This window comes from Emys orbicularis, chromosome 5 (genome assembly GCF_028017835.1).
Source record: "Emys orbicularis isolate rEmyOrb1 chromosome 5, rEmyOrb1.hap1, whole genome shotgun sequence".
NCBI classification, from domain to species: Eukaryota; Metazoa; Chordata; order Testudines; family Emydidae; genus Emys; species Emys orbicularis.
The window spans coordinates 143,592,029-143,609,793 of NC_088687.1; the positions used below are offsets into that span (position 1 = coordinate 143,592,029).

At 54.3% G+C, this 17,765-nt stretch overlaps 2 protein-coding genes across 5 annotated transcripts in view; one reads left to right on the forward strand and one right to left on the reverse strand.

Annotated features, from left to right (window-relative positions):
- HSPA12B (heat shock protein family A (Hsp70) member 12B) overlaps window positions 1-5,930 on the forward strand; it is a 53,587-nt gene extending 47,657 nt beyond the window's left edge. The window contains exons 10-12 of the mRNA XM_065405759.1: window positions 1,460-1,718; window positions 2,438-2,541; window positions 5,287-5,930. Of these exons, the coding sequence (XP_065261831.1) occupies window positions 1,460-1,718; window positions 2,438-2,541; window positions 5,287-5,930 (1,007 nt within the window). The remainder of the gene's footprint in view (window positions 1-1,459; window positions 1,719-2,437; window positions 2,542-5,286) is intronic.
- Window positions 5,931-13,486: 7,556 nt separating this feature from the next.
- ADISSP (adipose secreted signaling protein) overlaps window positions 13,487-17,765 on the reverse strand; it is a 174,443-nt gene continuing 170,164 nt past the window's right edge. For all 4 annotated transcript variants that reach the window (XM_065404864.1, XM_065404863.1, XM_065404862.1 and 1 more), the window contains one exon: window positions 13,487-14,886. In XM_065404864.1, the coding sequence (XP_065260936.1) occupies window positions 14,786-14,886 (101 nt within the window). In that variant the 3' untranslated portion in view covers window positions 13,487-14,785. The remainder of the gene's footprint in view (window positions 14,887-17,765) is intronic.

Here is a 17,765-nt window from a genome sequence, read left to right on the forward strand (position 1 = left end):
ATTGGGCCTCCCACTTCCACAAATGCTGCTACCTAGTTTTGAGCACCATCTGCTGGCGCTTTGGCTAGTTCCAGCCTTGGCCATGCAGGCGGGTAGCAGGCCGGGCTGCTCCCTGCTCTCTGTTCCCAGGTCTAGCTAATTTCCATCGCCTCGCGCGAGGCGGCTGTTATCCGGGCCAAGCTGCGGCACCACTGTCATTACAAATGAAGCCCTGGCTGCCAGGCTCCCGAGGGGCAGAGTCCAGCAGGCTGCACATGCGGCTGGTAGCTGGGGAGTTCCTGGATCTAGCCCCAGCCCTGTTTTCTGACTGCAGTGGATAGGTGCTGCTCTGCGCCTCAGTTTCCCCGTGTGTATGATGGGGAGTGATAATACTGAGCGTGGGGGGCAGGGGAGCTGATCATGACTTGGTTAGTCTTTGCAGAGGGCTGGGGAGAAGGGGCTCGGCTCCCCCCGTGATGGGGGCAGCATGTAACCACCAGATAGCTGGACACGCAGAGCATTCGTTGGCCTGGTCCACCAGTTAGCAGGTCCTCTTCCCACAGAACCCAGCCCCGGATGCTGCGCCATGGGGGGACGGCTCCTTGCGGAGAGTTCCCCCTTCAGCCTTCCCCAGGATGCGGGCTGAGTCCCCCGCCAAAGCCCATGGAGTCCCAAGAGCTGGGTGAATGTGGGGACCACGGGAGCCCCCACCATCTGTGTGGAAGTCCTGTGTGTCTGGGGTGGACCCAGGTACCACTTCTGGCTCCTTAGCCGCGTGGCTCCCATGGGTGCCCAGGGCTGGGCTAGCAGGGCAGCTCTGTGGGTTGGGATTGAGGGGTTCCAGCAGCGCTGGGGCCTGGGGTACCCTAGGACTGCAAGTGGGGTGGGGGGCTGTGGGTTGGGATTGAGGGGCCCTGGCAGGGCTGTGGGGGGAGCCCAGGGCTGAGATAACAGGATGGGGGGCTGCAAGTCAGGACTGAGGGGCACCGGCAGAGCTCGGGGGGTGCCCAGGGCTGAGATAGCGGGTGGAGGTGGGGGCTGTGAGTCAGGATTGAGGGGCACCGGCAGAGCTCGGGGGGTGCCCAGGGCTGAGATAGCGGGTGGAGGTGGGGGCTGTGAGTCAGGATTGAGGGGCACCGGCAGAGCTGTGGGGGCCGGAGCTGGAGGGGGGAGCAGGCTGGAGGACCGGGGCAGGCTGTATGTCAGAACTGGCAGAGCTTTGTGGGGGGTGACGCTTGGCCAGCCCCTGCCCCTGCCCCTGCCCCTGCTATCAGCTGGCTCCCCCCCAGTGCTATTAACACCTCAGTCAGTCCCATAACCAGAAAATGCCTTCACCCAGACAAGCTCAGCCGCCATCTCCCCCTCTGGGGAGCCCCGACCCGTCCCAGCAGGGTGTCCATCACTCCCGGGGGCCTGTTCCTGCCCTGGGCAGAGCCGCTCTGCGCACACCCCGTAACTCCGCAGTGGCTGTGCATTGCAGGTGGCCCCTATGGGGCGGTGGGGGTGGACCTGGCCTTCGAGACGCTGCTGGGCCAGATCTTCGGGGAGGATTTCATCGCCACCTTCAAGGCCAAGCGCCCGGCAGCCTGGGTGGACCTGACCATCGCCTTCGAGGCCCGCAAGAGGGCGGCAGCGCCCTTCCGCTCCAACCCCCTCAACGTCTCGCTGCCCTTCTCCTTCGTCGACTTCTACCGCAGGCACCGGGGCCAGAACGTGGAGACGGCGCTCAAGCGGAGCAGGTGACTCGGGGGGCTGGCTGGGGCTGCGGTGTGCTTGGTACGCACCCCCCGGGGTGTGGGGGGAGGTGGGCCAGGAGCTCTGGATGAGATCATGTGTCACAGCCCCCTCTGGTGGCTAGTTCACATGGAAGACAACAGCCTACTACTGTTACCTGCTGATGGGGTCATTCCCTTCCCTTTAACGACAGAGGGCCATGCCTCTGGGCCCAGCCTGGGGGCTCAGCGTCTAGGAAGTTACTCAGGGTGGTGGGGCGTTTGGAAGGGGTGTGGATACCTTTCTTGGCCTCCCCCACTTGGCTGTTTGTGGGCACAAGGGCAGGGACTGGCGAGGGGTCGGGCATGATGCAGAGGCTGTGGCCAGGCATGGCCCAGGGGCAGGTGGCCCAGAGCTGGCAGATCAGAGCCAGTGCCAGGGGGAGGGCAGGGTGGAGGTGGAGATGCACCAAGGCAGGGCCAAGCAGCACTGAGCTGATGGGCCGTGCGGGGGACTGATCTGGGCTTTTAGGGGCAGAATGCATGTTCTGATCTTGCTGCCCATGCAGTCCTGGCTGCCCATGGCGGGGGAAGGTGATGGGGGCAGGGCGCAGGAGGACACAGCCCCCTTCCCGTTGCTCTCTGCGGCAGGCGTGAGAGCGGGCTGCCCCTGGGGGGCTGGCCACCAGTTGGCCCTGCGTGTGGGAGCCCAGGAGAGTCACTCCCCTCCGCTCTTGTGCCCCCAGCGTGAACTTTGTGAAGTGGTCCTCGCAGGGGATGCTGCGAATGTCATCGGAGGCCATGAACGACCTCTTCCAGCCGACCGTCAGCCAGATCATCCGGCACATCGGTAGGGCCGAGCGAAGGGACCCTGGCTGAGCCCCCAGTCCTGTTACTTCCCTTACCGTGGGGCCTGAGCCAGCCTGGGGAGAGAGGAGCCCCCCCCTTGCTGAGTGAGGGGCAGAGCCATGAACCTGGGCTCCCTTGTTCCAGCCTTTCCCACCTAGCTGTGCCTCAGCCCGTGTCCACGCACCAGCATTGTCTCCTGGGCTCCAACCACGGCTTGCCCCCCTCGCTGGAGGGGGTGAGCCCCGAAGAGGGTCGGGGCTAGGGGAGGTGGACAGTACCTAGGTAGGTCCTTGGCTCCCATTCCCCGGGTCCATCCCGTGCCCGGTACAGTCGCTCTGCGTCACGTGTGCCAGCAGGTTCAGACACTCGCCGGTGGCTCTGGTCATTACTTGGAGCCGTTCCACAGCCTGAGCGGGCCTGGGGGTCGGCCTAGAACAGAGACGTGGCCAGACGGGGTCATCCCCTAGGCCCAAGCTCCCGTCTCTGCCAGGGGCCAGCAGCCGATGCTGCAGAGGCCGATGTCAGAGCCCTGCTGCCCCTGTTAGGTCTCCGCTGACTCGCTGATAGAGATTGGCTGAAGCAGGTGGTTTAATAGCCCTGCCAGAGCCTCACTGGGCTTCTCCTCTCTTCCTTTCTTTTCAGCAGCGACTGGGGAAGGAAAGACGGGCTCCGGCGTGCAGGGGCTGGGCTGGGACTCAGGAGACCAGGGCTCAGATCCCAACACTGCCAGAGACGCCTGGGTGACCTTCGGCCACTCACTTAGCTCTCTGTGCCTCCGTTTCCCCATCTATAAAACAGGGGCTGGTGATATACCTACCTCACAGGGGTGAGGCGAAATTTGCTGTCTGTGAGCTGCTCAGACAGTGCGGCACTGGGGGGGCCAGACTGTGCCCCACTACCACTACTGGTCACCTGGTCCATTCCCCACCTCCACCAGTTCCACAGATCTAACTCCGCCCTGGAGCGTTTCAGCTGCTCCTCTCTGACCGGCCTGCACTGCGTCAATATCTGACAATGAAGTGACCAGGACGTGCCGTCGCTGCAGGACCGCGGGAAAGGGACTTTCCTCTCCCTGTCGCCATTTTCAGTGGTGACAAGTGCAAAGTAACGGGCCCTGGAACCCATAACCCCAACTAGCCATACACAGGGCTGGGCTCTCGGTGAGCTGTTACCGCTCCAGAGAGAGCTCGTGGAGCCAGCAGGGTTGGGTCTCAAACATCCGCTCAACGGGCAGCGCAGCCAGAAATGCGAACTGAATGTTGGGAGTCATTAGGAAAGGGACAGAAAATATCATAGTGCCCCTCTCCGGTAACTGGTCCCCAGCTAAACCCATAGGACGCCCACACCTTGAATACTGCGGGCAGTTCTGCTCGACCCATCTCAGATAAGCTATGTTAGAATTATACAGGGAAGGGCACACAAACGATGAGGGGGTATGGAAGAGCTTCCAGATGAGGAGAGAGAAATAAGACTGGGACTGTTCAGCTTGGAAAAGAGACGACTAAGGGGGGATATGATAGAGGTCTATAAAATCATGACTGGTGTGGAGAAAGTGAATAGGGAAGTGTAATTTACTCCTTCTCATAACACAAGAACTAGGGGTCACCCAATGAAATTAATAAACAGCAGGTTTAAAACAAAGAAAAGGAAGTATTTCTTCACACAGCGCACAGTCAACCTGTGGAACTCCTTGCCAGGGGATGTTGTGAAGGCCAAAAGTGTAACTGGGTTCAAAACAGAACTAGGTAAGTCCCTGGAGGATAGGTCCATCAATGGCTATTAGCCAGGATGGGCAGGGACGCAGCCCCATGTTCTGGGTGTCCCTAAACTCAGACTCCCAGAAGCTGGGACCGGCCAACAGAGGATGGATCACTCAATAATTGCCCGGTTCTGTTCATTCCCTGAAGCACCTGGCATTGGCCACTGTTGGTCTGACCCAGGCTGGCCGTTTCTTATGCTTCTGCAGCCCAAAATTGCACTAGCTTTTGTGCCCTCCCAGGGACCCAATCTAACATGCACAGGAGTCTCAGCTTCACAGACGGCTGCTCATTGCAAACGCCCGCCTAAATTTGCTGTTCGCTCTCCCTGCTGGGTCTTTGCCTAGCTGCTTATCCAGCCCCCATCAGCACAGGCTCTGAGAGCTTCGCCGTCTTTACTGGGTTTGGCTGTAGGGCAGAGCTCTTATCCCCACTGAACAGAGGAGAAACTGAGGCACAGAGAGACACTGACCCGCCCAGAGTCTTGCCCGCAGGACAATTTCCCAAGGCTCGTGGTTGATTCTTCTTTGGGGCAATTTTTAACTCCAAACAGGGTGATTTTCTGACCGACAGGCTCTGGTTCAAACAGGCGTTAATCCAGGGCAGGACTCTGGCTGGGGTTACGTGGGAGGTCAAACTCGATGTGCACCGTGGTCCCTTCTGGCCCTGTGAGTAAGAGCAGGGACTCGAACGCTGCAGTCCTGGGTCCCAGGCGAGGGCCCTAGTCGGTCCTTCCCTTCAACCCATCCAGCGCTGCATAGCTTCGTTTTGGGTCATGACCCCCACCCCCACCCCATGGATTCACTGGGACTTTCCCCAGCTAAACCCTATTGGATCAGCTCCTTTTGAGTCACTCTCCCCCCTCCCCCGTCCCTCACGGGCCGCTCCCCTGCTCTTCCTAGGGGTTAATGGAGACGTTATGGCCGCCTAGCCAAACCCAGTCAGTAGCAGGGCCAGGTTCACCGTTTCACCCTCTTTTCCTTTCCCAGACGACCTCCTGAAGAAGCCAGACGTCAAAGGCATCAAGTTCCTCTTCCTGGTAGGGGGCTTTGCCGAGTCAGCGATGCTCCAGCACGCCGTCCAATCGGCCTTCGGCAGCCTGTGTCGCGTCATCATCCCCCAGGACGTCGGGCTGACCATCCTCAAAGGGGCGGTGCTCTTCGGCCTCGACCCCACCATCGTCAGGGTCAGGCGCTCGCCCCTGACCTACGGCGTGGGGGTACTCAACAAATTTGTGGAGGGGAAGCACCCCAAGGAGAAGCTGCTGGTGAAGGAGGGGAAGAACTGGTGCACGGACATCTTTGAGAAGTTTGTCTCTGTGGACCAGTCGGTGGCCCTGGGCGAGGTGGTGCAGAGGAGCTACTGCCCGGCCAGGGTGGGGCAGCGGAAGATCATCATCAACATCTACTGCTGCGCCACGGACGACGTGGTCTACATCACCGACCCGGGGGTGAGGAAGTGCGGCACCATCAGCCTGGAGCTGGACGAGCTGGACGAGCCAAGCGGCCCCAAGAGCCGGCGGCGGGAGATCCGGGCCAGCATGCAGTTCGGGGACACGGAGCTCAAGGTGGCAGCTATGGACGTCAGGACCTCCAAGACGGTCAGGGCTGCCATCGACTTCCTGTCCAATTGAGCCCCAAAGGAAGGGACAGCTCAGAGGCTGCAGGGGCATGGGGCGTGTCTTCCACAACCATCCGCCCCTCTCCCCTGACAGCACATGCCTCGGTGCTCACGTCCATGCGGGTTTCACACCACAAGACGCAGTCACTTTGCATCCTCAGCAGCAGCGATACTGGACTTGGAGGAGCTTTACGTTGCCAGGGAACAACGGTTCATGGACTCACAAACCTAATCAAGCCATGGGGAACCCATGGTCCTCACAGCGGTCAGGGTTCCAGCCATGCTTTTCATGTCCCTGCCCCAGACACGCTCCATCGGAGGAGTCCTGAATTCACTTGGGGCATTGCTGTGTCACAAGGCTACCCTCCGCCACAGCAGGGTGATGCAGAAAATTTATCCTACGGGGACACGCCAAGGCAGCGGTGACCCTAAGAACATAACGGCCAGACTGGGTCAGACCACTGGTCCATCTAGCCCAGGATCCTGCCTTCCAATGCCAGGTGCTTCAGAGGGAATGAACAGAACAGGGAATCGTCGAGTGATCCAGCCCCTAACCAAGTTTCCATGAGCTCTACGCCAGTAGCTACTGCACTGGAGCTGGACAATGTTGCCAGCAGCCTCCTTGAATAGGGAGAAGGACCCTCTGCATTCACAAGCCCTCTGCTCCTGTAGGAAGAACGCTACAAGAGAAGGCCTCCTCCGGCCGTAAACCCTTCTTCCTCTCACGCAGAAACAGGATTTGTTCTTGGCTTGTTTTATCTTGGGGAAGTTCCCCCTGGCGCGTGAGGCTCAAGCCAGTCAGACTCATGATTCGGGTCTCAAAGGCCTCTCAAGAGTGCTCCTTAGCAGGATCTTCAGCAGAATGCCAACCCAGCACCCAGGCACACGTGTGTGTCTCGGCCAAGTAAACGCAGAGCCCAGCTGGCAGCAAACGCAGCCTGGTGGCCAGCAGGAGGCGACGTGATAAACCGGCTCTGTCTCCATGATGCAGGCGCCGTTGCCTGGACGATTTACTGGAGTGAAGTTCAGAGAGCTCCCCGGCTGATGTTCTCCTGGTGACCTCTGCATGCGGCTCACCTGCGCTCTGCCCTGGCAGTTCTGTGGGGTCACGCTCCGTCCAGGAGTGCATCCAGCTCACCTGCGCTCGCCTCTGCAGTTCTGTGGGGTCACGCTCCGTCCAGGAGTGCATCCAGCTCACCTGCGCTCGCCTCTGCAGTTCTGTGGGGTCACGCTCCGTCCAGGAGTGCATCCAGCTCACCTGCGCTCTGCCCGGGCAGTTCTGTGGGGTCACGCTCCGTCCAGGAGTGCATCCAGCTCACCTGCGCTCGCCTCTGCAGTTCTGTACCCCGCTGGAGCTTACCACCAGCTCACAGAGCCGCAGGATCGGAGCTGTGGCCCCAGCTTTGGAACAGTCTCCAGGAGGAACCCTTCAGTGCCAGACCCCGTAGGGGTCTCATTCTTCCTCCAGGGTGAGCCATGCTTCACCGCCTCCTTGGGCTGGACCTCCGGGCCTGCAGCATCACTTCTTCTCCCCATGAGCTCCACTCAGCGAGTCCCACTGAGATGGGCCCCCAGGGAGACTTGTACGATCTTAGGGAGCGACGCAGGGGCACTCACAGAGCGTGGGGATGCAATGGGGTTTATTAGGTGACTGGAACACAGCAGAAGATGTCCTGGGTTAGCGTGAGGAAAAGAAAGTTATAGCCCACTCCATCCTAGTCAGCTCAGAGCCCGGAGCCCTGTCCCTCTGACCTCGCCTTGTCCCAGTTCAGACGGGCCACTACCCCCTGCACTCCTCCCACCCTTTGTTCCCCAGCTGGGCAAACACTGCCTGGCTTCCTGCCGAGGGGTGGGCCCTCCAAGGTCCTTGGTTGCTAGGTCTCAAAGTCCCGGGGACTGAATTTGCCATTGTCTTCTCAGATACTCCACTGATATGGGCCCTAAGGCCCCAGACAGCTAGGAGCCATTCACATCCGTGTCCTCTGCTGAGAGCAGACAGACCAGTCCTCCCCCCCCCCCCCAAACTAGGTAACAATGCAGCATACAGGGGAAACTGAGGCACGCTGGGGCTTCCTAAAAATATTACAAAAATTCCCACTTCACCACACCACCGGCCCCAGCTGACTAGCTTCGCTGGCTCGTTTGGCACCTGGGAGCTGCCTTAGTTGGCTAATGAATATTCTCCTGGCCGGCTAGTCCCTACCCAGGAGTTAAAGGTCAGGAACCTCTTTCCTGGCCCCGCTCAGCCAAAGTGACCACAGACAGACTCCGTTGGGGCAGAAGAAGGGGGAGTTGATACCAGTTGATCTGTAGATTACTGGCAGGGCGTGTGCCTAGGGAGAAAACAATGGTGACCGGTGACAACGGCTCCTTTTGATAAGTATATGTATTTTTTTGTAAACCCAAATTTTTATTTTTATATATCACATGTAAACCCCCCCCCCCCCCCCCCCCGGTGTAAGACCCAGGCACTATGGCTGGATCTGTGGCACTAGTGAGGCCTTTATCCCGTATTTCAGATAAGTATGCTATGTGATGGAAATCAAAATAAACCATTATACTCTTCTGCAGCCAGGGGCGGGGGAATGCTTTTGAGGCGGGGAACGGAGTTAAAGCAGCGGTGAGAGCAGGTCTGCTTTCGCCCTTGTGCTCTGATAGAAGAACTAAGCTGCCGTCTTCAACCCGGAGCAGGTGTTCTTAACATGGAGGTCACCAGCAGGTGTGAAGGAATCACACCCACGCCACTCTGCCCATGCTGCCGAAGGGGAGGCGGGGCCCAGGCGAAGGAGAGAGGGCTCATGTGGGGGAGGGAGTGGAGGCCTGTTGTTTTAAGTTGGAATACATGGGCCCAAAGGATCTTGGCACTAAAGTTTTAAACAAGGTTTGGGGTGGGGTGTATGGAGACCTCAGCCCCTTGTCTGACAGTCTCCTAGGTGGGACCAAAGACGATGCTACCCCTCCGTTTGGGGAACAGAGAGGATGTTAGTTGAGGTGGGCTGGAGCGGTCACTGTTGTGGTGGTTGTTAAAGACCAAGCCGATTTGCTAAAAGACAAGAGAGGGAGAGGGAGAGAAAAGAACAGCGGAGACACAACACAGCTTCTGGCTCTGGGGCTGCCTTTCATTGGCGAGCTCACTGCCTGATCAGCCACTGCGAGCCCTGGCAAACTTGTCCCAGCATCAGGCTAGTTAGGGAACTGCTTTTACTGCCTTTCTGCTCACAGGCTCACAGCACCGTTGCACAATATAGTCTTGGCTGGCTAAGCCAAGCTCTGATTAGACAAAAGGAAACAGGAAAAAACACACCCGGGAGATGAGAGGAAGGGGTTTGACAAAGTCTGACATCCCAGGTGGTGTCTGAGATTTAGCCAGAGCCAGTGGAGGTGGTGGTGCCCTCTGGGTCCTGCACTTGGTCCGGTCTGGTCGGGACAATGACAACCCAATGGTGAATCAGCGGATCCTGACCATGCCGCCATGATAGTAAAGCTCACGCCTTCCTGTCCACCCATCTCCTGGCCAGCAGTTGTCAGACAGCTGCTGCTTGATTTTTCTCCCACAAATGTGTTCCTTTCAGGATGTCACAAGGACCTGGTGGCAGGAGAGCCCGTCCCTTCATTATTTTGTCCAGCAATTAGGCCTAATTTCCCACACACCAATTTTGCTCCACTGATTTCCGGCCCCCAACCTCTCTTGCATACGAGCCATAATCTTAACAGTGTCCTTGAGTTACATCAATGGGCCTTTGTGTCGGAACTAATTCACTTCTCCTGGCTCCCTTTTGTCCCTTTTCCCATTGACGTGTATTGGTCTAGGTCAGTGGTTCTCAACCCGCGGCCCAATCAGTACACAACTGCGGCCCATGTGACCTCCTCAGGGCCAAACTGGTAGTATGTGGCCCACATAACACACAGAGAGCTGCAGATGCTGCCCACAATGGGAAATGGGCTGAGAAGCAGGATCTGGGGACATTTTATGACCTGTCACTTGGTTCTTGCAGTGGCGCTCACCGGTAGGGTATAGGAGAACCAGTTATCACAGCAGGTCCTAGCAAGGCAGGAGGTTGAGAACCACTGGCCACGGGGAAGCAGGTTTGAACTCAACTCGCAGCACGTGGGGCTGAAGCTCTGGTCAGAGGCGAGGCTTTCATTAGTCTGACACGCCATCGGGAGTTGAATCCAGGATCCCGCGAGCGACTCGAAGGCACCTACGATGCCCGAGCAATATGCGCTGATGAGAACTCACGGCAGCGGGTTGGGAGTTTGAATCCAGCCCAGCTCAGCAGTACCTAGCAAGCGATGGCCGGTTCTTGTCTACAGTCTACGCTCACAACACACCTGTGAAAGATGGACTCTCCTGGGGGAACACAGGGTGTGGCTACATGGCACACTAAGCCCAGATGTGGCCTCAGGTTTGAGTCCAACCCCCCTTCTGTCCACACACACGTTACTGACTCAGCTCAGCCACACACTTAGGACCCAGATCCAAGCTCCTACTAGGAGGGTGGGTCAGAACCAGAGTCCTGTTGTGATTCGGGCCCAAGCCCGGCCATTTTGCAGTGTGGACGCAGCTCAAGCTGCAGCCCCGAGTCAGAAGGTCGGCGTAGCACCATATGGATGTGTTAGCACAGCGGTGAGACAGGGGCCCAGCACTTGTAAGCCCAGGGTGGACGCTCAAGCGTAGGCTTGGAAACGCTGAGTCCCCACGCCTGGGTCCCACAGACCTGGGTTTACAGCGCAGTGCGGCCAGACCGAAAGCGGTTAAAGGACTTGCCCAAGGTCACACCAGGAGTCCAGAGCAGAGCAGCAATTGAGCGGAGAGTCTTCGCAACCCGGCTGCGGTGCCCAAATCCCAAGAGCTCTCTGCTCCCCTTGTCTGAAATGTGTCAAGTCAAACAAACATAGCAGCTTCTAATTGGCTTGATGGGACCAGCATGGGCTGTTCAAGCGCCAATGCTCTCTGCTGCTAAGCCATTAACTCTAATTCAACAACCCGGCTCCCCAGTGTGGACTAGCCAGGGCCGCTGTAGCACGTGGCACCGTGCGGTGAGGGTCTTTGGGGAGTTAGCCGAAGGGGGAGCTATGTTCTCCCCTCTTTAGGTTTCGTTCCAAGCTGATTTAATCACTGCACAAATTGCCTTAGGGAAAGGAAAACCCTGCTGTCTCCAATGATGCCTGCAATCCATAGACACAGGGCCAGTGAGTAGCAGCAGAAAGCAATTACCCAGTTAATGTCTGGAAGGCTCCCAGGAGGGCAGGGGAAGTGATTGATAGTGATTTATGTGCCGGAGCATATTCCACGCTCCACCATCTTTCTTCCTCTTTCCAGGTGGCTCATGTGCCTAGGACCACAGGTCTAAGTTACCAGCTGGCTGGACAATCCAACGGGGAGCCGGCTAGGATTTCAGAGCCGTGGAGCTCTGGTCGCTGATGGCGTCTCATTGGTATTTAATACCTAATTCAGCTTCAACCCGAAACGTGGGATTTATTTGCAGAACAGTAGCCCCGTGGGGCCCGAACTGAGATCGGGGCTCCACTGTGATAGGCGCTGTCCACACACATTGGGCGAGACAGTCTCTGTCTCCAAGAACTTACAGACGAAATTGACACGATCCACACCGAGTGGCTGGGTGGAAAGCGCCAGGAATAGAGCCAGGTCCCCCAGGTCTAGGCCTGTCCCCTACCCACTAGCCCACACTGCCACTCGGTAGGACTCGTGCTGCTTTGATTTCAAGGCTCATCGTGTCCTTTCAATTCTATTCCCTTTTCGGCTAGAAAATTGGTGCCAACCAAGCCTAGTTCCCTTCGACCGCACTTAGTGGGCACGTGTTTTCTGACCGTTTGCCACCTCAAGGCTGCTCACTGAACGCTCACGCCCACTAGTGGCGGTTGGCTCACCTCTGGCACATGGTGATGTTTCTAGTCCATGATTGGACGAGACGCGTTTTTGGTACAGGAGAGTAACACACAGCATGTGTCCATGACACTTTGGGGGTGTCCAGCTCCGAGTCTGGTCGCAGGAACTAGATCACGTCTCATCCCAACCTAGGATCCCCTCGCCATGCCAGCTTTGCTCCTGGCCAAGGACAGCGGTTCCTGGGCATGTCCTCGCTAAGCAGGTGCCTCGAATACCCCTTCCACACAGCCCGGATAACGTTAAATGGAAAAGCTTTATGGCATGTTGCGCACAAGCCCAGGCAGATCGCATAACAAACATGCCCCACAAACAGCTTGATCCTCGGCACGTGTCTAGAGCAGCACTGGAGATGAATGTCATGTTCATTTGGCAGCCATGTCAGTTGGCCATAAAGCAGAGGAAGCAGACAAGCGTCTCTGCAGCCCAGAGACAGGATCAGGTGGGACGTGACACATTTGAAGCCCTGCCCCCTTTATTAAACTACCCAACCCCATTGGTCCTGGGACTTTAACATGGCCGTGACTAAGCTAAAGGATGCTCCTTCTGCGCCACACCGTACTTCTGAGCTCAGGTTTCTTACCCAAACAGCCTGGGGTGGCCGTGCTAAAAGCCCCGAGCGAGCACATTTCAGGTTCTAACAACCGACCCACCTTATACAAGAAGAAGCTGTTGACCTGGCCCCCGAGATTCTTCCCCATGGTTGTGACGGAATCCCTGCTCTTCACATTCTCCAGGCCTGGGTTCCCACCAGGTGAGGTCCTACTCCACAAGGTCAGCGGGAAAGGGCCCGGTCCTTGGGTGTTCACTTGGAGAAGGCAAAGAAACTTGAAAGTCCTCAGCCAGCACACATTGCTCATCTGAGTTTCGGATCACTGAGGTTGTTTGGGCCGGGGTGGTGCTGGTCGGAGAGGGCCCCGTGCGGAAGGGTTTGCTGTGACGAGGATGTAGCCATGAGGTTCTGTTCACTCCTCTCCAGCACTACGTGTCGAATTGCATCTTCGTAGCAAGCCCATCTCTGTGGTATCTAACTCTGAGCAGCTGGCCACTATCCCTCAAGCAACTCACTCTCCGAATGAATCTGAAGTGAACGGCATCTCTGAAAACGGGAACACGAGTGCCCCCTCCCCCAACAAGTCCCTCTTTAACTCTCATTTGCTGTGATGCCAACAATAACCTTAACACATGACATAGCTGGTGTGTTGCACAACCACTGTCCGTCCTGCTAGCCTTGTGCTCACATTCTGTCTGGCTCCATCAGATCTCTCTTGTCTTATACTTAGACTGAGTTCTTTAGGGTAGGAACTGCCTTTTTTTTCTGTGTTTGTCCAGCGCCTGGCACAATGAGCTCCGGGTCCGTGACTGGGGCTCCAAGATGCCGTGGTTAGCCAAACATTAACTAATAATCCATACCGCCAGGAAGTCGAAGGGAAGCTCTGGAGGCTGCTCTGCAGAAGCGCCTGCTGCAGCTCTCACAAGGAAGTCTAGCTTAGAACAGAAAGAGTTTCACGACGTTACAAAAAATGACTTTCCCAAGTATACAATAGAGAGAAAACTCTATAGCCTGTTAGTGAAAGCAGGCCCGGCACTGTGCAAACATGAATTAGCACCAAGACAAACAAACACTGGAGAGAGTTTTACTCCAAACAAACCAAGTTTGGTTTTGTTTCAACTGAAGTTTATTATTTTCCTTTATAGATATTTTTTGTACTTAAAAAACCCACACATACACATCTATAGAGAGAGGCACATAAATCCTTCTGTTGCTTTCAGAACTGAACCACTATTCCTGGTCCTTGTACCGTGTGTCTTAAAAAACAAAAACCACCAGACAACATTTAAGAAATGAAAATTCAGACTGGGATTTTCAAAGGTGTCTATGAGGGGGAAGCACCCAACTCCCAGTGGAACTGAGCCCCCAACTCTCCTAAATGCCTTCAAACAACCCAACCTAAAGGGAAAATTCTGCCTTCAGATACATGCACACAACCCTACTGCTTTTAGAGAGAGTTACATCTGCACAGCTGAAGGCAGAATGCACCCTTACGAGACAGATTCTGCTCTCAGTCAGCAATGGCGTAAACTTGGACTTAACTCCCCGAAAGCCAATGGAATCAATCTGGAGTTACCCACTGGGGGAAAGTGGAGTTAATTCCAGATTTGCAACTGGGATCCGAATCCAGCCCGAAGCGTTTAAACACGCATCATGAAAGATCATGACAACTAAACTAAAATTGCAGCAGCAGCAGAGAGAACAAGACACCGTATGGCTTGCGACAAGGGATTGCTCCGGAATCTCGGGAAGGCACCAGGTGCCTGGTTTTTGGAAATACTCCTGAGACGAAACACAAACTAAACAGCCAAAGCATATGAAGCTACCGCACCCCACCTGGTGTATTTACCAACCCCACCACTGGAGATGGTAGAAAACATCAGCTGTTCAGTTTTTAAATGGCAGCTGTAGAAACTTTGGACAAAGCCACATGCGACGATGAGATCACTAAAGAGAAGGAAAAAATAACCAACATTTAAGGATAAGAAATAATATTCTGATATGACAGATGCCCGGTAGGTGACACTTGCTCAGGAGGTCGGGCATCCACCCGCATGCCAGCATGTACAGCCCCGTGCGCGCACACACACAGAGTTTAGTTTTAAGGCTGAAAAGATGACGAGAACCTGACCCAATCCGTGACGGCCTTGGCTTTGCTCTCAGCTCTGAGCCGGAGTCATAAGCCGCCACCCGCTCTTCACAAAACCCTTTACAACTACTGGCCTACGGTTTGGTTTGCTATTAGGGGAAGGGGGGGTGAAAGCACAGCGCCCAGACCTCACAAGACAAGCTCGATTGGTGACCACAAAACTAGAGCGTTCAGAATCCTGCAGCCAGTGAACTATTTGTTTTTCTTACATTTCAAGCTTAAATTTAAAACCTAAAAGGAGGCGGCGGTCCTCAGCGGCTAGTCGAACCCGTGCCACTCGCTCTGCTCCGAATCGTACTCCAGCTCCGCCCCGATGCACCGGACCCCCTCCAGCAGCATGGGTGTGCCGTGGTGGCGATCTGCAAGACAGAATGGCCTCTGCTTACACAGCAATACAGGGATGGAGCTCACCGGATGCTCACGGATACCCGGCTACGCTAGCTTAGGCCTGGATCGTGGAAATGCAGGGGGCAAATCGTATCTTCCCAGGAGGGAGGGATATAGAGCCTGCCAGTGAGACCGCAGCTGGTATCGTTCACATGCATCTTTCTGTCGCTTTCCGGACAAGGAGTTTCTGATTATTTGTGAATCAGTAGAGCCTAGAAGTTGGGCCCCACGGTGCTGTGCACTTTACCTAGCAGGAGACAGCCCCTGCCCCCAAACGCTTACAGTTTAAAGAGACAAAATGTGGGAGGAGAAGGAGTGACTTGCCCACGGTCACACAGGAGGGAACAGAACCCAGGTGTCCTGCCTTCTAAATCCAGCATCCTTCATGCTGGTGTAACTTGTCGCCCTCAAGTGGCCCCTAGACCATAGAGATTGATGAGTCTGCTACAGCCTTGGCTAAGAGTCATGGGTCTTTCAGCTCATGCAGTAGACTGAGTTGAGGTTCATACACAAGGCTTCAGAGCTCCCAGGTTTGATCCCACCTGCTGCCGCCGGGTTTGTTGGCGTTACACTGGCACCTGGGAAACTGAGCAAGTGAAACCTGATTCGTGGGGAGAGTTTGCTTTTTACTGAGCCTGTTTCCCACAGTTTTTATTAACACCTGTTTAATGCAATCCGGCCCCGATTCAGGAAGGTACTTCAGGATCGGTTAGAACATTAAGCCCCTGCATAGTTCCACTGAAGTCAATGAGGCTTACTCACATGCCTACGTCCCTGCCTGAATCAGAGCCATGCCTGGGTGGCAAGATCTCTAGTGAAGATTGAGGCATCCGGCCTTTCATTTAACAGCTCCTGCTTCACACGTCTGAATCATCCCAAGATTTATCCATCAATCAGGATGGTTAGAAATACCAGGAATGTCAAACCTTACATACAAAACAATCGCAACACATGTTCCCAGACCTTCCTTGTACCATACAGCAAAAGGGTACAAACACAATATTCTGCAATGTCACAAGTTCAGTGACAGGGAGTATTTGAGGAGATTCTCATCTTTTACGCAGATTTTTCCCTATTAAAATTTCCAATTAACAAAACTGACAAAGATCACATCCTCTCACTTCCCTAATTGCAAATTAATATTAAATTGCAAGCTTTCTGTCACATTCCAGGAAGGGGGGGGAAAAGGAAAGATACCACGATTGCAGAATCTGCATGGCTTTCTGATGAATTAATTATACTGAATGTAATTTCACTGCCAACAGAACACCAATGATGAGTGAGGGCGAAATGAGTAATAATGTATTTGGAAGCAGAGGTGAATAAAGAGAGTTGTGTGTGAAATAGGGGCAAGACCATCTTTGATCATTAAATCTGATCGGTTCTTCTGAATTCTGAGACATACACGGGAACTTAACAGCAGAGAAATTACTGTTGATCCACAGGATATTATCCGTTTCTACTCCGCGCTGATTAGGCCTCAACTGGAGTATTGTGTACCGTTCTGGGCGCCACATTTCAGGAAAGATGTGGACAAACTGGAGAAAGTCCAGAGAAGAGCAACAAAAATGATGAAAGGTCTAGAAAACATGACCTAGGAGGGAAGATTGAAAAAATTGGGTTTGTTTAGTCTGGAGAAGAGAAGACTGAAAGGGGACGTGATAACAGTTTTCAAGTACATAAAAGGTTGTTACAAGGAGGAGGGTGAAAAAATTGTTCTCCTTAACCTCTGTAGATAGGACAAGGAGCAATTGGCTTAAATTGCAGCAAGGGCGGTTTAGGTTGGACATTAGGAAGGACTTCCTACCTGTCCAGGTGGTTAAACACTGGAATAAATTGCCCAGGAGGGTATATTGTATATATTTATGCCTGTGTATATTTATGCCTGCATCTGTAATTTTCACTCCAAGCATCTGAAGAAGTGGGTTTTTTACCCACGAAAGCTTATGCCCAAATAAATCTGTTAGTCTTTAAGGTGCCACCAGACTCCTTGTTGTTTTTGTGGATACAGACTAACCCAGCTACCCTCTGATACTTGACCCCTGGAGGTTGTGGAATCTCCATCGCTGGAAGTTTTAAAGAACAGGTTAGACAAACCCTTATCAGGGATGGTGTCGTTTTTATAGTCCTGTCTTGAGTGCAGGGGACTGGACAAGATGACCTTGTGAGGTCCCTTCCAGTCCTACACATTTATGATTCAAAGAAGCCAATTAAAAAGCTAATTACATTACCAGAAGGAGAGATGTAAAGAGAGGTAACAAAGTACTGTTAAAACCCTGTTCTAATTAATATTTCCAATTAACCAACAAAAAAATAATTATACAGAATCCCACATTCGCTCACAAATTACTGTGCTCTGCGAGAGAGGCTGGATCAAGGTTCACTCAGCTCATAATTATTTAGGATTTTGCTTAAAAGATCTATTAGTTATGTGGAAAATGGGGTGGGCAGCAAGATGGCAAAAATCACCAATGACACAATATTATTTAGATTCACAGATTCCAAGGCAGATGGGACCATTGTGATCATTTAGTCTGACCTCCCGTATAACACAGACCACAGACCTGCCCCACAATTATTCCTAGAGCAGAGATTTTGGAAAAACATCCCATCCTGATTTAAACATGGCAAGTGATGGAGAATCCATCATGATCCTTGGGAAATTGCTCCAGTGGTTCATGATCTCACCATTGAAACTTCGTGCCTTATTTAGGACACAGAGCAGAGAAAACTAAGGACCAAACCAGGCCAGGTGAAAGGCAACAGAAGATCAAATGCAAGGCTGATAAATGCAAGGCGACGTGCACTGGAAGGAATGATCTGAACGACTTACGTGCCAAAATCAGCTGCA